Genomic DNA, 23,365 nt, shown 5'->3' with positions numbered 1-23,365 from the left:
TTGTCTGCTTTCATCTAGTGGTATTTGTTTGTAGACGAAACTCCACACGATATATTTTTATGATGTATAATTTTGTGAATGATTTGTCATGATGAAAAATTTTTGAAATTCTCCAGTAAAGTTTTTACTGTGTTATGAAGGTTGCATGTTTTATTCTTTAATTTTGTTACTTGTCTTGATTTGTTATTGACTTTAAGTACTTTGATTCATTAAGCTGAACTTTAGCCACAGGCATTATTTGAGACTGCTTCTTACCAAGACAAATTGGCGTCAAAGGCTCTCAAATTTCTGTTATTATAAATACCTGGGCACAACAGAAGTGTGACGTTGATGCTAGACGAAACATCCCATAGGAAACACTTGGCATTATAGAAATGCCACCAATAATGTAAGTAATGAATGGGTATTTTAATGAATGGAGATCGATTCAAGTATGTCGCAAGTATGAGAGTTCGTCTCCGAGTCGAGTGTCGCGTTCCCACTGATTATATTACATATTTGTAAACAAACGTGTGTGCCTCGGCGTACAAATATTTGGGAAGAGCATAAGAGGGCACTTAGCGAGATGTCATTGTTATGTTCGCAGTGTTAATATATTTAAATGTCGGGAAACTCAACACTTGCTCACATTGTGTTGCACTTAGTATACCACAAATTTTGGGGCGTGTGAATACATATTTGTATAAAATATTTGTTACGGATTTGAGATCTTGAAATTCATCATTCAAGTTTGATGCATGACTTCATTGGCATTTATTATCAGTCCATCTGAACACTGATTTCTGTATAAACAAGTCGTCTAATATGGTAATGAGCGGAATCCGAAAATAGTGGTAAGAATTATGTGCCTTCAATTTATTACGCCAAGTTGAATAAATTTTAAATTGCCATAAATAGCGAAAAACAAGTTTGGGAACTGCTTTAAAACAAATTGTGATACGGTTATAAACATCCAATAAACAGATGATTGAAACTTGCTCGAGCTGGCATAGTTGCTATACAAGGTTTACAACTACCGTTATTACTCGACCAAGTCTAATTGTAAGCTTTTTATAAATGTCTTGGATCTGTTCAATATTCATGTCCAGATTATGCCATCTAATTGCCACTTATAAATCTAAACCGAACAGTGACATCTTAATTGGTAAGGTAACAAATCACCGTAATAGGAAAATATTTACGTAGTTATCAACACATTAAGGGAAATAGATTGATATGCGAGTGGTAGAGCTTTTTTGAATAATATTTTAATATTAACATTATTTTTCTCTTGATGTTATCTATATTTAAGACAGTTCAATAGACTTCTGTATCCGCATGAATGTGTTGATTTAGTTATTCATTAGCTTTTAAAAAATATAGCTCACGAAACTACCAAACTTTTACTCTTGTTATTTTGGTAAATTCCAGCCTTCGAAAATAAAACAACCCATTTGCTGCACGGTAACCTTTACAGTGTTCTCTGTGACAAAACTTTACTCATTACACGTCATTTATATACAAAGGTGCTCTATATTAGCTATTACAATAATGTCTGCCCAGAGATATTTCTTACGGAACCTAATCAATTTTTATTGAACCAACACCAAGCATTAACTGTTACTACTTCGGTTAGTAGGAAATCGTCGTATCAAATATTACTACCGCTTTATCTACTCTCCTTAATATTGCCCGGCCGGTGGTATGGATCTCGAAATTCATGATGTCCACATAAAATTTTATCGGTAATACTTCTTCGCTAAGGCACCAAACATTTTTATTGATGTATGAATAAAAAGTAGTTTGCTTACATGTTTAGGGTCTAATTTTCAGGATTACGATGAAAGTTATATTTTGTAACTTTTATAAAGTATATCAGTTTAGTATATGTTTGATCTCTCCTGTCTTGGACAAGACATAAGATGAAATATTCAAATTCTAACTAGATAAAGGTCATTAAATTAAAAAAAATATTCTCTGTAAGAACTTATAAAGTTACTTTGAAATCGACAAAACTAACAGTTTTGAAATTAAGTAAACGTGCAAGTGATATAAATAATGTAGTCAAGTTTAGATTTATAATGCCACATTTGTTTACGTAAACATGTAAACCGCGTTCGTTCCGGCCGTTTGTTGATCTCAAAATATGGTGAGCTTACAAACTAAACCTTTTATAAAATTTAGAAAAATGCTTTTTGATTTCCAATAGTTGGAAAGAACATTTTCATATTTTCTTATGTATTTAGTCATTTTGTTTCATATTTTAGTTTAACATATTAATATTTCATTCGTTAGTATTGTTCTTAGCTTTAATTAAAATTTTAAAGTGCAAGTATTATTGCAAAAGGAAACACGTCACGTATCCGAGAAAGCTTACCTTAGATAAACCGAAGACACTATTGAGATTTTTGAATTTTGCGTATATTTTTTAACTTATTCAAAAGTAACAGGTTGCTAGCCCATGGCCTATAAGAAGAATCCTATATTTATAAACTTATCCCTTTGTCGACTTTTACGACATCCATGGGAAATATGGCAGTTCTTCAAATGATTATTGACTTACTACTTTTCTTTGACTTTTGTATACGCAGGAAAAGATAATTCCTATGTGGGTTCATAAACGATTGTCGTTAAAAGCTTTATAAACACAAGTCGACTCAGACTCACGACAGTCTTAATTTTTTTAATCATTTTGACGTTTCCCGTTTTCGTTGAGTGTAACGATTTTACTATATAAGCAAAATTAGGCGTACAAAAATTTGTTCGATTGGTTTATACCAAAATGGTAATAGATACACGTATAATCTATCTGCTCTCGCCTTACTTTGTGCGTTCGTCGTAAATCGGACAGTTTGTCGTGGTCGATCGTAATTATGAATAATTTTGTTATTTTACGATGGCCGACAACCGCGACGTGTCTCAATATTTATACATTGGTCAGTTCCTAAATATTCAAAGTGTATCTATCGTCAGTACCTTTAGTCAATAGAGAGGCTACAATACTTCAAATATGAACCTAAAAATTTTTGGTTTAACATTTTTGATGCCTTTTAAGACCTAGATGAAAAGAACGGTTATACGGAATTTGAACAACGTCATTAATAGTTATTTCGCTTGTTTGTATCACTTAGAAATTAACGGTAATGACAAAAATGTTATATAGTCTTTGACGCAAATTATAATGATACCTATATCATCTATGACCACATTTGCGATTATTACACCTATTCCAGACCGCCTAGTTATTGCAATAACTATAAAGTGAACGCGTTGAATAAAATTACAGTAAACATACATAAAACGTAACGTGGGAGGCGCACGTATCTTTATTATCAACAATATAGCGCATAGCGTTGTACGGGAGGCCATACCCCACATTGTCAGATGTGATTTTGGGTTAGGTATCGTATGAAAGAGTATAGTATATTCACATACATGTCATCTCTCAGACTCAAACTCAAAATTTTCCTGGAGGACTTAATGATATAAGTAATGAATTGAATATATGCAGTTGGTAATCAAGGAGCTTAATGCTAATAACCAATAGGATTTACGTGCTTCCGATATCGGATCCGAATGTAAATTATAAGATATTTATATAATTGAGATACATGATTGTGATATGTTGCTAGTTCATGGCCTTAATGACGAATCCTTTGAATACACAGTTTTTCCAGTTTGCCGCTACTACACGAGCATGGCAGCTTAATAAAATGAATATAGAAAAAAAAGATTGAGATACATACATATCATCAGGTTTTAAACTGACCTAACAGTCTAGGAAAGACTGAAAAGCCACGTTCAGCTGCATGGCCTAATGATATAAAGTAAGATAATAAAAATATGCTGTGCGCTTTTTAACTCTCCATGTGTGATAATTCTGCACTCTGATGTTTCATATGAGGCTGGAATAACAACACCAAGTTATTAAAATTCGAAGCGCTTTTTGTAATATTCTTAATTCCTCTTTAGTATTAAGTAATGTGAGGCCGATCAATCTAAGTTGTGCGACTGTATAGGTTTACAGTTTATCCATACCTCACATTCCGCCGGCACCGTTTAATCATAAATTATCACCTGTTATGGTCCGTTATGTTCGTCAAGTATAAGCGTTATGACTTATTTGGAATTGTAAAATCGTCATTTTATTAACACGCGTTTAAGTGTTCGCCGATAGAAAATTACAGCGTGTCATGCGCGCGTATGAAATACGTTTTAATGAATGACACTTTTATATGCGTTGCATAATATTTGTCACAAATTTTTCAAACTTGTTCTCAACCTTAAATGATAGTATAGCTGTTTTTGGAAGATATACACGTATAAAATATTATTATTTTTTCATTATATAGTGATTTCGTAAAACTATATAGTAAATTGGCCATCAAGGTTAAAAGGTATAAAGACGTGACATAACTTCTATGTATATATTAAACACTTAAAATTATTTTGATAAATAAATAAATGAATGATTTTGAATTAAATCCAGTGATTAAAATTGGTGATAATTATGCAAATTGTTTGCCAGAGGTCGATACCCCAAACAACGGTAAATAGGTAAGACTTTTTACGCCGGTCAAGTTGACCGTTAACGATATGATTCATTACCGGCCCTAGAATATACTAAGATGATATTTGTTCAAATATTCTCACGCGTGTACTTCGAGACCTCATGTCAATTGTTGGGCGAAGTTCGACATGTCTTGGGGTCAACAGCGCTCGTTTTGCGTGCTCAACTTGACCAATATTTGTACAATCACCAACTCAACCGGCCTGATTATATTCGACCTAAAACACCGTTTACCATTATTTCCATTTTTATGCTGTCCCATTTATTATTAATAATAATAACAAATACATACCTAAAAATATTTCAAATTTACTAATTATATTAAAACAAATATTTTCTAGTAATACTGCCAACGTGCCAGTTTTGTGATGACCTGTATAGTGTTACAAAGAGCTTATAATAAGAAAACGCTGACAATAGACAATTTAGTTCAGGACTATACTTGTTTTTTTCTCAAATAGTATTAATGTATAGGGTACAGTACACATGAAAAAGAAAATACATTTGCTGTGGAGAGGCACTTTTTTATCGATGGTTAGCTTTTGGTTTTACTAAGAGTTCAAAAAAGGCGGAAGCAGTTAATAGAACATGACCTATTCTGAATTCATTTGTGTTAAAATATATGACACAAAGTCAAAAGTCAGCAATATATCTTGTATATGACACAGAAGCCACGGGCGGGCTCCCTATTTGCATGTCACGACAACAAATGATGTATGATACAAAAATTCGAATGGCCATCGTTTAAGCTATTCTATGTTCTTCCACCTGTATATTCCCATTGACATTAAAAATCTTTGTTTATTTGTCTTACAGAAGGTTCGTTCCAAATGTTATTTACTCTTTAAATTACAGGTTACAGAACCATAAAAACACCCCTTTGATTTTACTACAGATATAAAAGAATCTAAGCGTTCTCACACTGGCCTCATTAAAAGGTGTCATTTTCGAGGGTTTCAGTTCAGCTGCTTCTGTTATCGCTACTATAAAATGGACCCGATCTTCGTCGATATGATAATTGTAATCCAATACTATCTGCTTCATCTGCCGTTCCGAGTTTAAGTGTCACTAGAAAACGGCGACCTTAAATTGCCGCTGTCGATCTTTAGAAATGTTTCTGTATAAAATAGAGAAAATCATTCATGTGTGGAATATATCAACTTGCATGCTCGCGGGTAAAGGTAATTGTGATCCATTCTTTATTCGTAACAGGAATAATTTTTCATCTGTAGGATTTGCAAACGTTTCATCCCACACTCGGTAATCTAACACCCACGTGTGTCATGTATTGCGAATGAAAATTTCGCCTGTCGAGGAAGTCTCACTCGTTAGCGCTGATCGACTGCCTAAACCCGTTAAAACACCACCTCGGGCCGTCAGACCACAGATGTAGAAGGCAGTAGATACAGCAAGGCAAATAGCTACAAATTAACATGCAAATCTTATCGATATTACAAAAAAAAAAATAATGTATGACGACTATTCTATGTATATTATCTTATTTAGTCTCTGCCTACCACTCCGGGAAAGAGGCGTGATTTTATGTATGTATGTACTATTCATTAGCGGCATTCGTATGAGATTAATTTGTGAATCGGTTATCTGGAGTTTTGTGTTGTGTTTTGCCATTAATATTACTTATTTTATCATTATATTACTTTTAGATTTTGACATCGTAATAATAATATTGCTTAGTATGTTAATGTACTTTTACGTAAATACCTACTTGCTGAATCCAGCGACATTTGCGGTTTACCAAAGTGTGCAATGAACCTTGAGCCTAGAAAGAAGCAGGCGAGTCCAATTTTTCTCAACATAGAAAATAAAGTGTAATTTGGATGTAAACTATTAAGTTAACCTATTGTTATCAACACTTATTTTACAAAGTATTTTACTAAGCAAGCTTTGTTATTGTATCTTATATTGTCAGTTGTTTCTCTTGAGCTATTAAATGTTTGTCTTTGCATATCTGTTATTTCTAAGTCTATGTGTCCGCCTCACGAATCGATTAACTTTGACAGAATTCACTCGGATTGGCGAGTGAAAGGTTCAACAGTAATTACTACAGATGGATAATACTCAGAGATGTGTTACATGACACATCATTAATGAAATCTGTCCGAACTGTCGTAACACAAACACTGCCAGGAATTAGCCGAAAATTAATTGTATTGAAGGAGTTTTGGTAATGCATCTGTGGATCGTGATTTTCTATCACGTCAATTGTTATTAAGACAGGCTTAGCCTCAACTTAGCTTCTTCGACAAAATTAGCCTGTGAGTTTGTGCAAAGTCATCAATTTGTCTATTTCAGGATAGATACATTCTGTAGGTTTGCAAGAAATAAATAACATTTATAGTCATCTAAATATATTTAGTATAATTTCATTCAAGCATTTTATATCCGTCCATATTATAAAGAGCAAATATATTGTAAGGAAAAAAAAAAATACATAATAAATTTTTACGAAATTTTTCACAAAAATAGAATAGACCTTAAGGAATTAAATAAGTTACTTTTTTGGAAATACCGACGAAGGTGAAGCCTCGGGCAGTTAATATATTTTTATTGCGCGCGCTCTACATTAGAATCGGAAATGATAAATGTCAGCAAAAAAGGACTAATAGATCTTTAATGAGATTTATTTTGCGAAAAACATAAATATCCAATTAGTATAATAACATGTTGAGATGCAGTCAAACGTGGGTGATGCCATATGTGGTATACGAATTAATTATTATCGAATTGTTATTAACATTGTACATTATCATGTTTATATATTTTTAATTAGGCATATAAGATAATAATATAAGATATAAGAAAACTATAATCGCTGGGGACTTTAACGGCCATCATACTAATTGGTCATATAAGACTGATACAAGGGGAAATCAACTTCTGGACTCATCACTAGAAAACGGGTTTATATCTGTAAATGATGGAAGTCCAACAAGGATTAAACTCGTCAACGGGATCCTCCAAAAATCGTCACCCGACATAACATTTATTTCTTCAGACATTGCACTTAATAATACATGGCAAGTAAGCAACGAAAATCTAGGTAGTGATCATATTGTTGTAAAAGCTTCTTTGAGTTATCAGGATCATATTCATTTTGTTAAAAGTAGGAATTACAAGAGTGCTAACTGGGAGGCTTATAGGGACCATTTAAAAGATACTTTCTGTATACCTCATCTCAATTTCGAAAATATTCAAGAAAAATATGATTATTTTCTTGAGAAGGTCAACGAATCAGTCAATAAGCATATTCCCTTTAAGAAGGTATGTACAGATCCCAATTCTAAATTTAAGCCAAGGGACTACTGGAACTCTGATCTCTCTAAAGTTATTGCCCAACGTAGATTAGCGCAAAAAGAATTTCGGCGTAATCCTACTCCTTCGAATCTTTCACTATTGGAAAATAAAATAATTGAAAGCAGAAAGTGTATTCAAAATGCTAAGTTCAGATGTTACCAGAAATTCTGTGACAATTTAGATGGGCAAACGTCTCCTCAGGAAATGTGGAGGCAAATGCGTTGGATTAAGGGATATCAAAACCAAAGATCAAATATATCTGACGAAAATAAGGAGAAGTTATTATGCTCTCTTACACCTGATTTCGTAGCTAATAGAGAATATTTAAGTAAACCTACTATTACGAGTAATAATACACAGTTAGACTCTAAATTTACGTTGAGTGAGTTTAAAAACTGCTTGAAAAGAAAAGATACAGCTCCCGGCGACGATGGAATAACATATTCCATGATTTTTCACATGCCTGATAATGCGAAGTTGTTTTTATTGAATATTTTTAATGACATTTTCTGTACTGGTCATGTACCCCGTCAATGGCGGGATATTAATATAATTCCTATCCCCAAACAAGGTAGTGTAGTGACAGAAAATCCAAAGTTAAGACCAATATCTTTGATTTCATGTATCTGTAAGATTTTCCACGCCATGATTTCAAGAAGACTCGAATGGTTCAGTGAGAAAAAATCGATACTATCCGTAAATACAGTAGGATTCAGACGTGGACATTCTTGTTTAGACTGCCTTTCACGACTTGTCACTTATATTCAAATAGGATTTGCTAAAAGTCAACCAACACTAGCTTGTTTCCTTGATGTAGAAAATGCCTACAATAACATATTAATAGGAAAGCTTATTAATTTGCTTGATGAACTTAATATTGGGGCTAATATTTGTAATTATCTGTGGTCGTTTCTTACCGAGAGACACCTGTCGGTGCCAAATGGAAATAAGGATAAAATGGTTACCAGATGGACTAATAGAGGCTTAGCGCAAGGTGACCCTTTGTCTCCTCTTTTATTTAATTTGGCCACTTATAAAATTTGTCAGCAAATACAAAATGTTATTGTTGGTCAGTATGCAGATGATTTTGTATTGTATTTCAGTCATAAGGATTTCAGTTGTTGTGAGGATGAAATTCAAGCCGCTTTGGATGTAACCGTATCTCTTTTAAATGATTTGGGATTGGAGCTATCTTCAAGTAAGACAAAACTATGTGTATTCAGTAGAGGTCGTAGGCAGCTGGTACCCAATGTTAAAATAAATTCGGTGACATTATCTTCCAGCGAGTGTATTAAATATTTGGGACTATGGTTGGACAAAAAACTACTGTGGAGCAAGCATATCAATGAAGTAAGCGAAAAATGTTTAAAATTTTTGAACATTTTAAAAGTACTAACAGGGTCATCTTGGGGAGTACATCCTAATCATATGCGAAAATTATATTTATCACTTATTAGAAGCAGACTGGACTATGGAAGTGGCTTGTTTGGAAATAGTGCTCAAACACATTTAAAAAAATTAGACAAGGTTCAAAATCAGGCTTTAAGAATCATAGGAGGTTTCCTTAAGAGCACGCCCATACATGTGATGGAGAGTGAATTAAGTATACCTCCCCTGTATATAAGAAGAGTTCAGTTGGCATACAAACATTGTTTGAAATTTCAATCAATTTCAGAAAACGAAAGTGTAAACCTTCTTGATAAGTTAAGTACTCTGTGTCAATTTAAATACTGGAAGAAAAAAAAGAAACCACTGCTAGTAGAATGTTATGAAAAAACCAAACATGAGATTATCCATTCATCTGCTCCTCTGGAAATGTTTACTTTGAATACTTGGGTCTCAAGCATAGAGTACAAGATTGAGATTAATTTAAAAGCCGTCAAACAGGCAAAAGCGTCTTACGACGCGAGTGTCCTCAAGTTTGAAATAATGAATGAAATCCAAGAGAAATATCGTGGATGGCACATGTTGTTCACTGACGGGTCGAAAAGTGATGAAGGGGCAGGTGCGGCTTTTTTCGACTGCACCACCAATTTCTCTGAAGGTTTTAAGGTCGATCCCTGTCTGTCTATAATGTCCGTTGAACTCATTGCAATTTTAAAGGCAGTATCGTACATAAGAGGGCTGGGTATACAAAGATGTGTCATCTTCACTGATAGCAAAAGTGCGCTTCAACACCTGGCTCGATGCGCCTCTGGAAATAGCAGAGGTATATCGATAGCCTACGATATTTTGGCACTTTTGTATGAAGTAGTTCAAACCGATGTTGAGTTAAGATTGCAATGGGTTCCATCTCATATAGGTTTGGTGGGCAATGAGAAGGTTGACTCATTAGCAAAAGAAGCAAGGACCAGTGGTTCTAGCACTACTATTTCACCGGATTATGTAGAAAAGTTTTCTAAATTCAAAAATATTACCTACAATTTATGGAAAGAATATTTTAACCGTAGATCATTGGAGAAAGGAATTTGGTATAAAACGCTACAGAGTCAACCTCCTCAAGTGCCTTGGTTTAGTAATGTAAAACTTAGTAGAAATTTAATTAAAGTAGCATTTAGGCTTCGTTCTGGTCATTATTTATGTAATAAGTTTAAATTTATGATAAAAAAATCAGATACTCCTAACTGTGAAAGATGTGGTGTTTTAGAAGATGTACAACATATACTCATTGATTGTATTAAATATAAGTGTGAAAGGGATCAACTAGTGAGAGAATTAATGTTAAACTACAATGATGTGGGACTTGCCCAGTCAATATTGTCAAAACCTAACTCGATAGTTGCAAGAAAATTTTACGAGTTTGTGTTTATATTTTCTCAGAAGTAGATCTCTTAATTAGGGTACGATAGGGCTGACATGCCATTAAGGAAAAAGCCCTGTAAAAAAAAAAATAAAGAGAAAAAAAAAAAAAAAAAAAAATTAATTAGGCATAATAAAGTTTGTGACATATTGCATCAATTAATTGACGATTGAAATTTGAGAAAGAATTAAAATGAAACCTCACATAATAATGAAATCCAAATGAGGAGATGTCAACACCATTTGAGTGTATTTACGTGTCAGCCATTTACAAACCGAGCAGGCGAAAGGAACGACGCATATTGTTTTCAATTTATGACTCTGTGTTCGTTGGAAAACGATGTCGCGCTGATACGATTATTACTATTTTTCGTCATGAAATACTTTCTGTTATCAGATCTTGGTAGTCTCGTCATTTACATAAGATATCCATAGTATCAGAGAAATCCATATAATTTACATTAATATGTATAAATATCATTTGATACACTCTACATTCTGTTCTGTATTCATCGACAGTCATTAACAATGACAATTATCTTAATAGCCGGAATCGCAAGGTGTCCGCGTCTTAATCAGCGTAAGGTTGTTCCAATCTAGTTCCCTGGGCGCATTATCGATTGTCGCACAGCAGGGAGCACGACAAAAGAATTTCATTTTAAATAAATCGCGCGAGACTGCGTCGCGGCGAGAAATTAGGCGCGGTATCCCCCGCCGCGAAAACTCATCGTAAATAAGGTGTCGCGGTTGGTCGGACATCGTTGTGCCGACGACGATGCTTAAAAACACATGCTTGTTATACACTCGTTTACGGATTTAATTACTTGCATCGCTGATGGGCCCTTATTCTGGGTCCCCGCGAGCGGCACGTACTCCTCGGCTGCTCCTCTCGCGTGATCGTAAATCCACACTTCGTTAATGATCCGAACCTTGTTTCGCGATGAATTACCGCTTAGTCTTGTTGACTTTTTTGCACAAAATATTTTTCCGATTTTAGTTGGCGTGGGCTTAGTATAATGGACTGTAACTCTTAAGTGGTTTTTCGAGTTCATCGCGATTTATGTTTCAATACGATGAAACATTGTATTTAATAACGCTGCTTATCTTCCCGCGCATCATATAAAATGCATCACATGATGCTGCTATCAATTTGTACAGACAGGCGACATCTTTTCTTTTTTTTACATAATAGTAGCAGTTTAGCTGAGTATTTTGTGGTTACATGATTTTTTAAAGTGTTGAGTCTAATGTTCCTTTTTTAATTGAAGTAACTGAAAAACATGTGGGATGGAGTCCCTATTTGAGAGTTCACTTTTCAATTAATAGGGTGCAGCCATAGAATTTGGAATAGTAAACCATAATATTCTGATTTCCATGGGTGTAACCCGTTCACATGTCTTATTTTTATTCTTAATTCCTTAGCAAATAACTTTAGCTATCGAGTTACACATTAACACACCTATCAGTAACAAATGTATTGACTTCCCATCTTTATTCAACTCAACCAAAGGCTTGAGTATCGGTGTCGCCTTTTCCAATTTGTTGCGAGTGGTGTCGAGTGTCATGAACAAGTGAACATCGGGTATCCGGCCCCGATTGCCTTCCACTAGGAGTCTTCTTCCCGCAAGAATCGCGGCTACTCACAATGCAGTCGGCGCTCCGTTTGTAAACGCGATACTTCCGTCTACGAGCAAAATCTCCTATGTGATTGCGGCCCCTTTACTTTAATCAAATGGCTGCGACAAAGGATTGAAAAGACCGCTCTTCGATTTCGTACAAGCGATCGGTATTGGCTGCGGAATTCCTTTGCGGATCGCCGGCATTTTTTAACCATTGCCTCCGTGAAATAGGATTTTTTGCATACATTGTTAAATATAATGTACTTACTTACGGGTATTTGATAAATGAAGTGCTCTATTTTTCTAAACAGTTAAGAGTTTAAAAGAATTTCAGTTGAAAATATGGATTTTCTCTTTATCGTTAAATTGGATTGCGAAAATTTAGTTCCTTTTAAATATACCTAATAAAAAAATCTTTAATTGACGGTTCTTTTGTGTCAAACAAGGGTAGTCAAGACTGAATTATTCTTTTTTAGCAAGAATGGATCTTGTAACTAGCTTAGCTATTCATATTTTTTTTTAAGTAAAATAAAAATACATAATGATATTAAATCGAATTTGGAGAACACTTATTGTCATTAAGTTCTCGATTGTCGACCGGTAATTGCTCTGTATTCTCCGATTTTAATCACTCTCCTCATGTTTACCCTTCAGGCAAATTATGATCTTTAGAAGGTTGTTTGTTTTCTATCTTGACGTCTGAATGATTAATATCAAAGTCGTTTTTGATTACATAATAACGAGTACGAACGAATTGATATTATTTTGTTTCATTAAATATAATTCACTTTAAATATCTAAGCATTTATAGTAACTGCTGGACCATTTAGAAAATTATGTTTATGTCTTTTTCCAAGTGTTGATTCGGTGGAAACTGTATATTGTATAATTATCTGGTGATTTCATAATAATCTACCCATTTTACGCATGTCACTCAATTTCAACAGTGATAACAACGATAAAATAAAATAATGTGCGTTGATAGTTAATCATACTGATAAAAAATATGTAATTGATACAATAAATTTTGAATTATTTCTAATTATATCATCAGTTTTATATTATTTGCTCGCAAGCATGACATTTATCAATAAAGTTGTATTAGTAACCGGTGCTGGTTCAGGCATAGGTGAAGCAATTGCAAAACATTTTGCCAAGTTGTCAGCAAGATTATCACTAGTTGATGTAAATATCAAAAAGTTAAAGAAAGTTGCTGAAGCTTGTGAAAAATTATCCCGCACCAGAGTTTATATTTCGGCAACAGATTTAACAAACGATAATGATGTAAAATATTTCATTGAAAATACTGTGAAAGAATATGGAAGAATTGACATAGTTGTCAATTGCGCAGCAGCGTACGGAAGCAAACGCATTTCTGATACCAATGTGATTGAAGAATATGATCAATTAATGGCAGTAAATTTGCGGTCTATTGTTTCACTAGCAAATGCTGTTGTTCCGGAGTTGATTAAGAGTAAAGGATCTATGATCAATATTTCCAGTACAACTGCATCCTTGCCAAACACTAGTATAGGATATAGTGTTTCGAAAGCAGCTTTGTCTCATTTCAACAGATGTATTGCATTGGAGCTAGCCCAACATGGTGTAAGAGTGAATCTTATCACACCAGGTATAGTTAAAACAAACATTTTCTCTAATGCTGGAATCAGTGACAATAAAACTGAGTATATTTGGAATAAGGCAGCATCATCTTCAATATTGAAACGCATTGTTAAAGCCGAAGAAGTAGCTGAAGTAGCAGCATACTTAGCCAGTGATAAGGCAATTGGTATCACTGGTGTAGATTATAAAATTGACTGTGGAGTGTCTTTAACAGGAATACCTGAAATTCCTGTGGCTTAGTTAAAAACTAACATGCATATAAAATATTTAAATACACATTGGATACAGTTTCAATCAATTTAAACGTAACAAAGGATTGTGTAAAACGATTCGTCCCTTTAGTAGTTATTGAACAAAAAAGAACACGTCGTTACATCTGGCATGCCCCTGCTGGTTATGGGATTTTTATGGCGCGTGAAATCCTGCTTTGAACAGTACCTAAATATAATTTTAATAAAAATTTAGTTGAAATCGTTGTTTAATTTTATGAATTTTCTTTTTATAAAACGAATTTTAAGATTGAATCACATAGCTATGTGTATATATTGTATATATGTATAATATTATAGTGTATATTACATACATACATACATACATATCATCACGTCTATATCCCTTACGGGGTAGACAGAGCCAACAGTCTTGAAAAGACTGAATGGCCACGTTCAGCTATTTGGCTTAATGATAGAATTGAGATTCAAATAGTGACAGGTTGCTAGCCCATCGCCTAAAAGAAGAATCCCAAGTTTGTAAGCCTATAGTGTATATTGTTAAATGTAATGTGATAACTTTTTGTCCTACAAAGTAAAGAAGGATAACAGTGTTTGCGATATGGAAGCCGTCTTACCGAAGACAATTTCACGCACACTTAGCTAATGTTTGCCAAACGATTTGCCGCCGGCTTCGAGTTGTCCGGACTTTTTCTAAAACTGCTAGAAATATGAGTATGTTTCAAGATATCTTTAATATTATTCATAATTGTTCTTCCCCTGACGTGTGGTCCCGGCACCTATAAAAATTAAGAATAGGACCACTCACTCTCATCCGATGGATGTCGTAAAAGGCGACTAAGGGATACGCTTATAAACTTGAGATACCTACTTCATTTAGGTCATACATACATACATACATAAAATCACGCCTTTTCTCGGGGGTAAGCAGAGACTACTACATCTTTCCACTTGCCACGATCTCTGTATATTTCCATCGCTTCATCCAGTTTCCTTTAATTATTTGAGTTCACAAGTTTTGTCTCATATAAATCTTTCCAGTGGTTACGTTAAGATATTTTGTTTCGATATAGGGTTATATAAAAGTTTCTCCCATTGTTTACATTAAGACAGGCTTGTAACAATTATACCGGTAACCCATCTGACGTCTAATTTAAATGGGAAACAGATTAATCAAACGATACTTACTTTCTCTCCCCAGCAATAAAATATGTAACAATAGCCGTATGTTTACAATGCTGTCCTCTTTTTGGGTTGGGCATTTGAAATTAAACTAGTTTGTATTTCCCTAGCGTATGTGTTATCTTATCGTCGATCAGATTCTAACCCTTTAATGTATGCGTCACCGGACCAATTCCAAATGTTATCGACGCTCGTCGAAACCCGTGCTATCTAGACGTTTTTAAAATTGAGCACATGTCATTACAAATGAAAGTCAATTATAGAATACGCTTTAAGTGTACCATATCAATACATACATATAATAAAACAGTAAAGAATTTTTGTCTGTACATTGAGTATATTTTCAAAAAAATAATTTATAACGATATAAAAATAGTAAGCGAGCATGAATTTGAAAAAAAGTCGGTCTGTTTGTACACGCTAATCTCCGGAACTACTGAACGGATTTGAATGAAACTTTTTTTGTTGTATAGCTCTTATGCCTGGCCAACTTAAGTGTTATAATTTATTTTGGAAACAAGAAATATCGAAATGTCGTTTTAACAAAAGTTGTTCAACCTGATGAGCATTTTCTGTTGGCGTATAAAAATGTAAGATCAGGTTCATGTGATGTAGAAGACTAAACCTTCGTATTTCCAATAACACGCAAACGGAGTTGCGGGCGTCAACTAGTGATATATAAACAGATTTTCGTACAAGAAATTAAAATATTATTTCGAAAGCTTGAGTTTTATTTTGTATTGTATTTTTATATTTGAACGCCTGAAGGGAATATTTAAACCACTTTTCAATCTGATGGATATAATAATTGTGGAATCTTTATTTCTAAATTTGATGGGTATTATCTTTTGAACCCTTGTTATTTTGTGAAGTAGGTAACGTAGCCAACTACAGCGAACTTCGTTTCAACTGAGAGCACCGGAGCAATAAAGTAAGCAGTTTTACAAGTGAGTGGTCCCAGAACGAATGCACGGTTAGCCGCCCGATATTCTTATTTTATGACTGAAAAATCTTGCTAGAGAACATTTTATGGCATTATTCTATTCTACGATAACATTCTGCGTTTATATTACTTTCACGAAAGACCACTTTGGCCAATAATTCTGTTTATTACCTGACTGACCAATCGAGTATGTTTCGAACATTGGACTATATGTGTTTAGATGTTTGATCTAAGTATATTTTTTTTACAATAAAACATCAATCATTTAATAAAAATTCATCTTGCAACTTTGCCCCTCAGACCGGCCCGGTATTAGATTTACGTTTTGTAAAGTCTGCTTTCGGTTGTAATTATATAAGCCAGTTTACAATATGGTAAAGAGGTATCTGTGAATAATAGAAGAGTTTTAGTTTTAGATAATGTAAAAACCAATAAATGCATTCAAAGATTTGAAATGTATGGTCGTCCCTATAGTTGTCAAAAGTTCTCATCATCTTAGCTCAGTAGATTCGTTGTATTCAGTCCTGCGATGAATGTCTGGCCAGCAACAAAGCCTCCACATTATGTTGTCGCACGGCGTGGAGCGTCCCAATTAAGAGAGATTTATTCATCCCCTTACCATCATGCGACTTCTCCGCCGACATTATCAAAGATTTAACTCGGCAGGACAATTGTTCCCCAATTTTCTAAACACCTTGACAATGCTCTCGTAATTTGTTTCATCCTCTTGGCTGTTTGATTGTTTGCTCTGGGAAAACACGAGGCGTCATCGCGCAGCGCCAGGGTTGTCGCTTTGTGTAACTGTTCGCATTCGATATTCATTTGCGCGGATGCTTTGTAAGCATTCGTGATTTGAGTAGGGAATTTAAATCGTGTCTCCATAAATATTAAGGCACATCTTAAGTGTTTTGTTTAAGCGAAAATAATTGTTACGTTTCATTGCTACTAATTCCCCCATTGTTTGGTATTAAGTCTCTCTCTGTGATTAGTTTATTTCTAATTTTAACCAAAACAAAGAAAGATAAGATCTTATCCAATTTGTCAACATGTTTACCTAGGCGTCCATTTATATAAGGTCCCATTCCTCATCCTATTAATAACTGGTTAGTTAATTGGACTACTGAGAACCGCTTCCTTTGTTATACATGAACCACACCCCGCATTTATCTAAGCAGTAGCTTATTTTAAATGATAAACGAGCTCCCAATCGATTTGAATAATAAGTAGGCAGATGCTCTTAATCCTTTTGATTTCATTAAACGCATGCGCCCCTTGGTCCCCTGTCGGAAATATCACTCGAGTGTGAGCCTCGATGCAACGTGGTTTCTTCATAATAGGATTCTTTATATTATTATAATAATCCATTATAGAATGTCTTTTTTATTTGGCGTGTAGAATTTCGTACTTAATAAGACATAGTACGTTTTGACGTTCTAAGTTCTATCGTAATGTTGGTAAATACGTGAAAAAATTATAAATTCAGTTCAGTGTGTATAATTCGCTGCTAGTTTCAGCTTTAAAAATGACGAACGAAAATCTAGTGTTTGCCAACCAAGTAAAAATGTGAAATCACGGGTATTATCCTCTTCGATGAAGAAACTGATGAATTCTCTGAGGACGTTCTTTAACATCTTACCAATTGCTGCGTCATTTGTTTGGTGGAGAGGCCAAGTGAAAAAATTCGTCAACATTAATCACGTCGATTCGGAAACACAATTTCGAGTAAGCCCAAAATATTAACATAAATAATTTATACTCAAGGGAGGCAGCGTGGTCGATTCTGTAATCCATTCGAGACTTACTCACATTTTGCCCGATCATTTCACAAAAGATATTTTCTATTGTTTATGCTGACTCAATATGATGTTCTTATCCTCTATGGAGTAGACAGAACTTATGATCACAAGACTCAAAGGCTACGTTCAGCTGGATGGGTTAATGATAGAAGTGAGATTCAGTGATAGTAACCGTATGTTTTTGCGATACATGATTTTTAATTTGATTTGATTTTATTATCTTTTATCTCATTTGGTAGTTCTCAGCGGGTTACCTCAAGGGTGTTTTGTTGAACCGCTCATCTCCATACTATATGACTGACTGATGTGTCCGCAGTTCGCTTCGCTTGATGGAGCATTATTTTAGGCATGTGACTGTGATCGATTCGATCGAATCTCTCTTCGGACAGGCTGAGTTTTTACCGGTATCTTTCCAAAAAATACTTGCATGATGATGATGTAGTGTTGCGGTTTACACGAGTGTTGTTATGATGAATAGTCAACGTTGTGACCTCTGGTTTGGTGTTTTATCAATATTGCTTTGACCGTTACAAGATTTACTACAAACGTGATTTTTGTGTCAATAAATGAATACGTTTGTTAAATTAAAATGTTATGTTTAATGTTCGTTATATTATAAATTAAGTCGTTTCAATTTACTTTAGACAAAACAAATTATTAGACCTGCAGGTACGGTGTCGTTATAGCCTCAGACTTCAGACAATTAAACTTCGTTAGCTGCCAATAAATAGCGTCCTTGCTAAACAGCTTTACGACTAGATATAATTAACTAACGCAACGACCCGTTACGGTAGCCGGTACTATATTCAACCTGCAGCCACTTAGACCTCGCAGCACTTAATAAATCATAACCAGGAATCTATTTACTTGTGTTCTCAGAATTAACGAAACTTCATTCTAGAGGTTTTCATTTCATGCGCAATTATTTTAAGTAGACGAATTATTTATGATTGTTTGAACGTTCTAAGCTTTTAAAAGCAAATAATCTTCACTAAAAGTTAATCACACGTTTTGAGACTTGACACTACAAGTTTCGTTGTTTTCTGCTGCTGTTTTTTTAATTATTTTCCAGGTATAATGATTTATGAAAGAGCGGCCAGCAACTTACAGGTCGGCCATAACAGCAAGATTCCCGGCAAAGACGCGCCGGGCAGCCAGAGGGCTTCGTGGTGAAATGCCTGCTATCCCATTATGCCCACAAAATAGCAAGTAGGGCGCCCGGAGGGGTTTTAATGGGTAGGCTGGATTAGGTGCCAGGAGTCCCACACTCTCCCGGAATAAGACTAGTAAAAAGGATTTCCCCTTCCATTAAAAACAAGATATGATGATTAATTGGTTCTAATCAAAGACAAGAATTTACAGATACATTTCTTAAACGAATTCTGTTACCATACTTCAGAACGAAACGATAAGAAAAACTTCCGTTTGAACACCTTAATGGCCACTGTCCATCGTTGATTTTAATAATTCCACACGAATTAATAAGGCATAGCCACGCCCCGTAGGCGTCAACTCTATGATTAATACAACCGGCGTACTCGACTACCGGTGTGAGACTTTGCCCCACTACACGCCTCTTTACTTAAACAACATAAAAAAATTGCAGAAATATATAAGCTGTATCTATCAGTCTCACTGTTAAACCTTATTGTGCTTTTGTGTTCGTTTGAGACTAAAGGATCTTTTAGGAATTATTATTTTTTGCGTACACACCCTTTATTCAGTAAAGTCAGGTGATGATGTATATAAATTAAAAAAAAATATATATTCCAAGCCAAATAGTTGTTTTCTCTTAATTATAGCACGTGTACGCTTTTTTGATGTTTTGTTTTGTGTGATTTCCTTATTTTATGATCGCGATGATTTCACACGTTAGAATTATTTATGTCGATTGATAATGCCAATACTTTAATATCAATCCAAGTGTTAATATTTAAATTGTGATGTCAGATTATAAATTGTTTTGGCTCGACATTTTTAATATGATTACTTGCGTGGTCATTCAACTCTAGCGTTTTTTGATATTTCCTTATTACGAGTATCTCTCTTTTTAGAGCAATTATTATTTTGTTCTGAGTTTTATAGTTCGTATAAAAATGTGTTCAATTGATATACTTGCTGTGAAAGTATTGTGCCATTAAAGTATCTTCTACGACATAAATATATACGAAATAATGTAAACATTCTATTTTTTAAGTTTTATAATTATTATTATATTATATATTATCTGGAACATAATTACAAAAACTTTTGGGTCATTTTTTACGGCCTTATTAAAAATTTGTAAAATTTGAATTTTAATCAAACATGGAATTTACAATCACATGAAAGTATTGTCCGACAAAGCTGTACCAGAATTAACATTTCTTGAAAATTGTCTATAAATTGCCGCCGCAGTAAATACAACAAAGTAGTTCGCAAAACAATCATTACTCGTTGTTTCCTTTTGTTGCCACAACCTTTTTGCTAATAGAAAGAGAAACCACAAAAGGTATTGGTAGCAAAGCTCTTTTTTCATAGTTTCATAGTAACAAGGATTAGCAAAGATTACACGATAATTGAACACAAAGATAGTTTTCAACACAGAAGAAACTCTCAGAAATGGGAAAGATTACTGATAAAAAATTAAGAGAACAAGTAAAGAGGTCTAAACAAAAGAGAGACTTTAAGGCGCCGGATTCTTAAGTGGTGTTTATGCATAATTGCTTATGTTTCATCCTTGAGTAAAATTTACTTTGTTGATTATTGTAGATACCAACTTCGTTTCATGACGTCTACTTTCTTATCTATTAAATCTTTTCTTTGGTGAATGCCAAAGTCATTACAACGATCTCTATTTGCTTAACGAACTCGGTTAATTTTCGACAAAGCGTTGATAAAAAATTATCCAATTTATGATAAACATATTGCTTATGCTCTACCTATGGCAAAAAAAAAATCATATCTCTCTCAGTTACGTCCTCCCTTGGGTGGATCTTACTAGTTTATAATTAAAATTTGCATGATACTCGTATATTGACCATTATATTATTCTAATTCTAATGTCATAGCATACTCGACCGTGTGCAGCTGCAAAGAGAAAATTACTGTTGTTAACCAATATGCTAATTTGAGTAGTTTCTTTACTGGAACAAATTGTCTTTCTATCCTGACCAATAATATCGTCGGGTTTTCCAAAAATATTTTATCATTTAGTTGGTGCACGTGACCGAGTGAAGCACCTGCCGCCATCCGGTCGTGCCGACACGCCCCAACAAACTGAAACCATTTTGTAAACAATTTCATATATAATTTCTACACAAATATAGGAACACTAATGTATTCCGTGTCAAAATGAATTTTACATATTGAGTTAGCAAGAAAGGATAAGTTTCTCTAAGGTCGGGGCGCATTTGATTTTCAGTAATAATATGTATTTTTCAGTTGATTACACTTAAGCTATACTATGAGATATCTATCAAAAAAAAAATTAAACCTTTGCTTAGATATGACTGTCAAGTAAACTAATGTTATTTTTTTTAAGGTTTATATAAAAGTTCCAAGGAATCGATCTCAATATGAAATGAGAAAACAGGTCGACAGAATTGATTTTATTAAAAACTGTTTATATTGAATGGTGCTATGTCACTGCTCTGTGGGCGACCAACACGCACACACGGGATGAACCGGACTCCAAATCGTTTCATGTTAACAAAGGATCTTGTAAATTCTGACACATTATATTAAGTTCTAACTAATGTTACTTCTCCTTTTTTGAAGTCCTATTTTTCTGTATTTTTGCGATATATTTTACATTATCAGGCACTAACTATTAATTGTAAAATCATTAACAAAAAATAATATTGTGCATTTTTACATACCTATAATATTACTGAGACATCTTATAGTCTCCCCTGTAACTTTACGCCAAGGTTTTTTTTAATCTGCCTTGGAATTTACAAGCAGATTAAAATATTCGTCCGACAAAGTAATGTTATCCAAATATCTTTACTATAAAAAACATCTCTTGAAAATATTCTATAAACTGTGCCGCAGGCAAGACATACAAGTAGTTCGCCAAACAATTAATATTCATTGTTTCCTTTTCTTGCCATAATCTTTGTGCTAATAGAAAAACAAAACCTTATATTATTATGATTTTAAAACATTTCCCCTAAAAAGAGCTTAGTTTAGAAAAAATATTGCCTTGTTAACTAGCGAAGATCGCTACATAACAATTTTTTGTTCCCTAATAGTCTAAACTCTTCAAGGTGCCAATCAATTTTTTTCTCACTTCTATAAATAAGCCAAACCGTTACATTTACCTTGATGTTTTAACAGTAACTTCAGACTATCGACCAACATACCTGGTGTAGTTATAGGTACTTGTCCTATACCTATTTTGGTCACTACCATACTAGGGGTTAGCTTTTGCAAGAAAAAGCTGTTGTAATTGTCTGGCGACATACTTGACTTAATTGTATTGGAAATACTATTTTAAAATCATCTGCGTCTCTGATGATATGCAAATTTTTATGTGATCTACATATTTCTACTGAACTTGCATCAGATGTTAATGAACACCAGATTCCTTCGTTTGAGTTTTAATGAGTTTCATTATTTAAATAAAAATAGAAACTAGATCGATCAACTTTTGTTTTTTTCTTATCTACGGTTATTACTTACCCCAATTTTTACTTTTTCGTGATGTTATGTATAGTTTCTATTGCAATATAAAAGACTTTACCGTTTTCTTACTAACGTACATAGTCCTAAATAAACTCTGTATTGCATAACACATTATTCGCATAGAAATATGATCTCACACCTTTTGTCAATATTGACTTTTGATGATACTCCCCGAATCACACCTGAGCTAACAACAGATCAATTCCTTGCAAGTATTCATTTTAAATAAAAATTTTGATGTTTCCGAATTGTACCGAAAGTTCTTTGATTCGCCACGGTTGTTAATAAAATGTAATTAATAGGAACAAGATAATTACATTTCGTAAACATAAAATTAATGCGTGTGGTCCACATTCGGTTCAAAGAAGTTTGCCGACTGTAACGGAGCTGCAAATTCCGAGATCCTTATTCATCCGAATAGCATGAAATACTCTGAGTACTATGCCATGCGTGCATTGTTGCGCACCGACTTAAGAAAGATACTTCGGTTTGTGTTTTAAGTACTTGCCGATAAATAATCTTGCAAACAAGCTATTATTGGCTTTTAGTTTAGTAGCCAATACTTTTCCAAGAAATGGTAAAGCGTTACTGAGCTTGAAAACAAAACCACACACATACATATATAGGTACTTCATAATTCA

The 23,365-nt window shown here is 34.1% G+C and overlaps 2 protein-coding genes across 2 annotated transcripts in view; both read left to right on the top strand.

Moving 5' to 3' along the window:
• Positions 1 to 23,365, top strand: part of LOC106136234 (lysine-specific histone demethylase 1A) — a 313,849-nt gene that overhangs the window by 168,461 nt on the left and 122,023 nt on the right. The window lies entirely within an intron of this gene.
• Positions 13,338 to 14,376, top strand: LOC132901992 (glucose 1-dehydrogenase-like). The gene has a single exon (XM_060945446.1). The coding sequence runs from the start codon at positions 13,360 to 13,362 to the stop codon at positions 14,143 to 14,145; it is 786 nt and encodes a 261-aa protein (XP_060801429.1). The 5' UTR covers positions 13,338 to 13,359; the 3' UTR covers positions 14,146 to 14,376.

The sequence above is a fragment of the Amyelois transitella genome, chromosome 8 (genome assembly GCF_032362555.1).
Source record: "Amyelois transitella isolate CPQ chromosome 8, ilAmyTran1.1, whole genome shotgun sequence".
NCBI lineage: Eukaryota > Metazoa > Arthropoda > Insecta > Lepidoptera > Pyralidae > Amyelois > Amyelois transitella.
This window is presented reverse-complemented; position numbering and strand designations above follow the sequence as displayed.

Bases quoted from the DNA above. Each gene is read 5' to 3' on its own strand.
- LOC132901992 (XM_060945446.1), top strand. From the start codon at position 13,360: ATGACATTTATCAATAAAGTTGTATTAGTAACCGGTGCTGGTTCAGGC.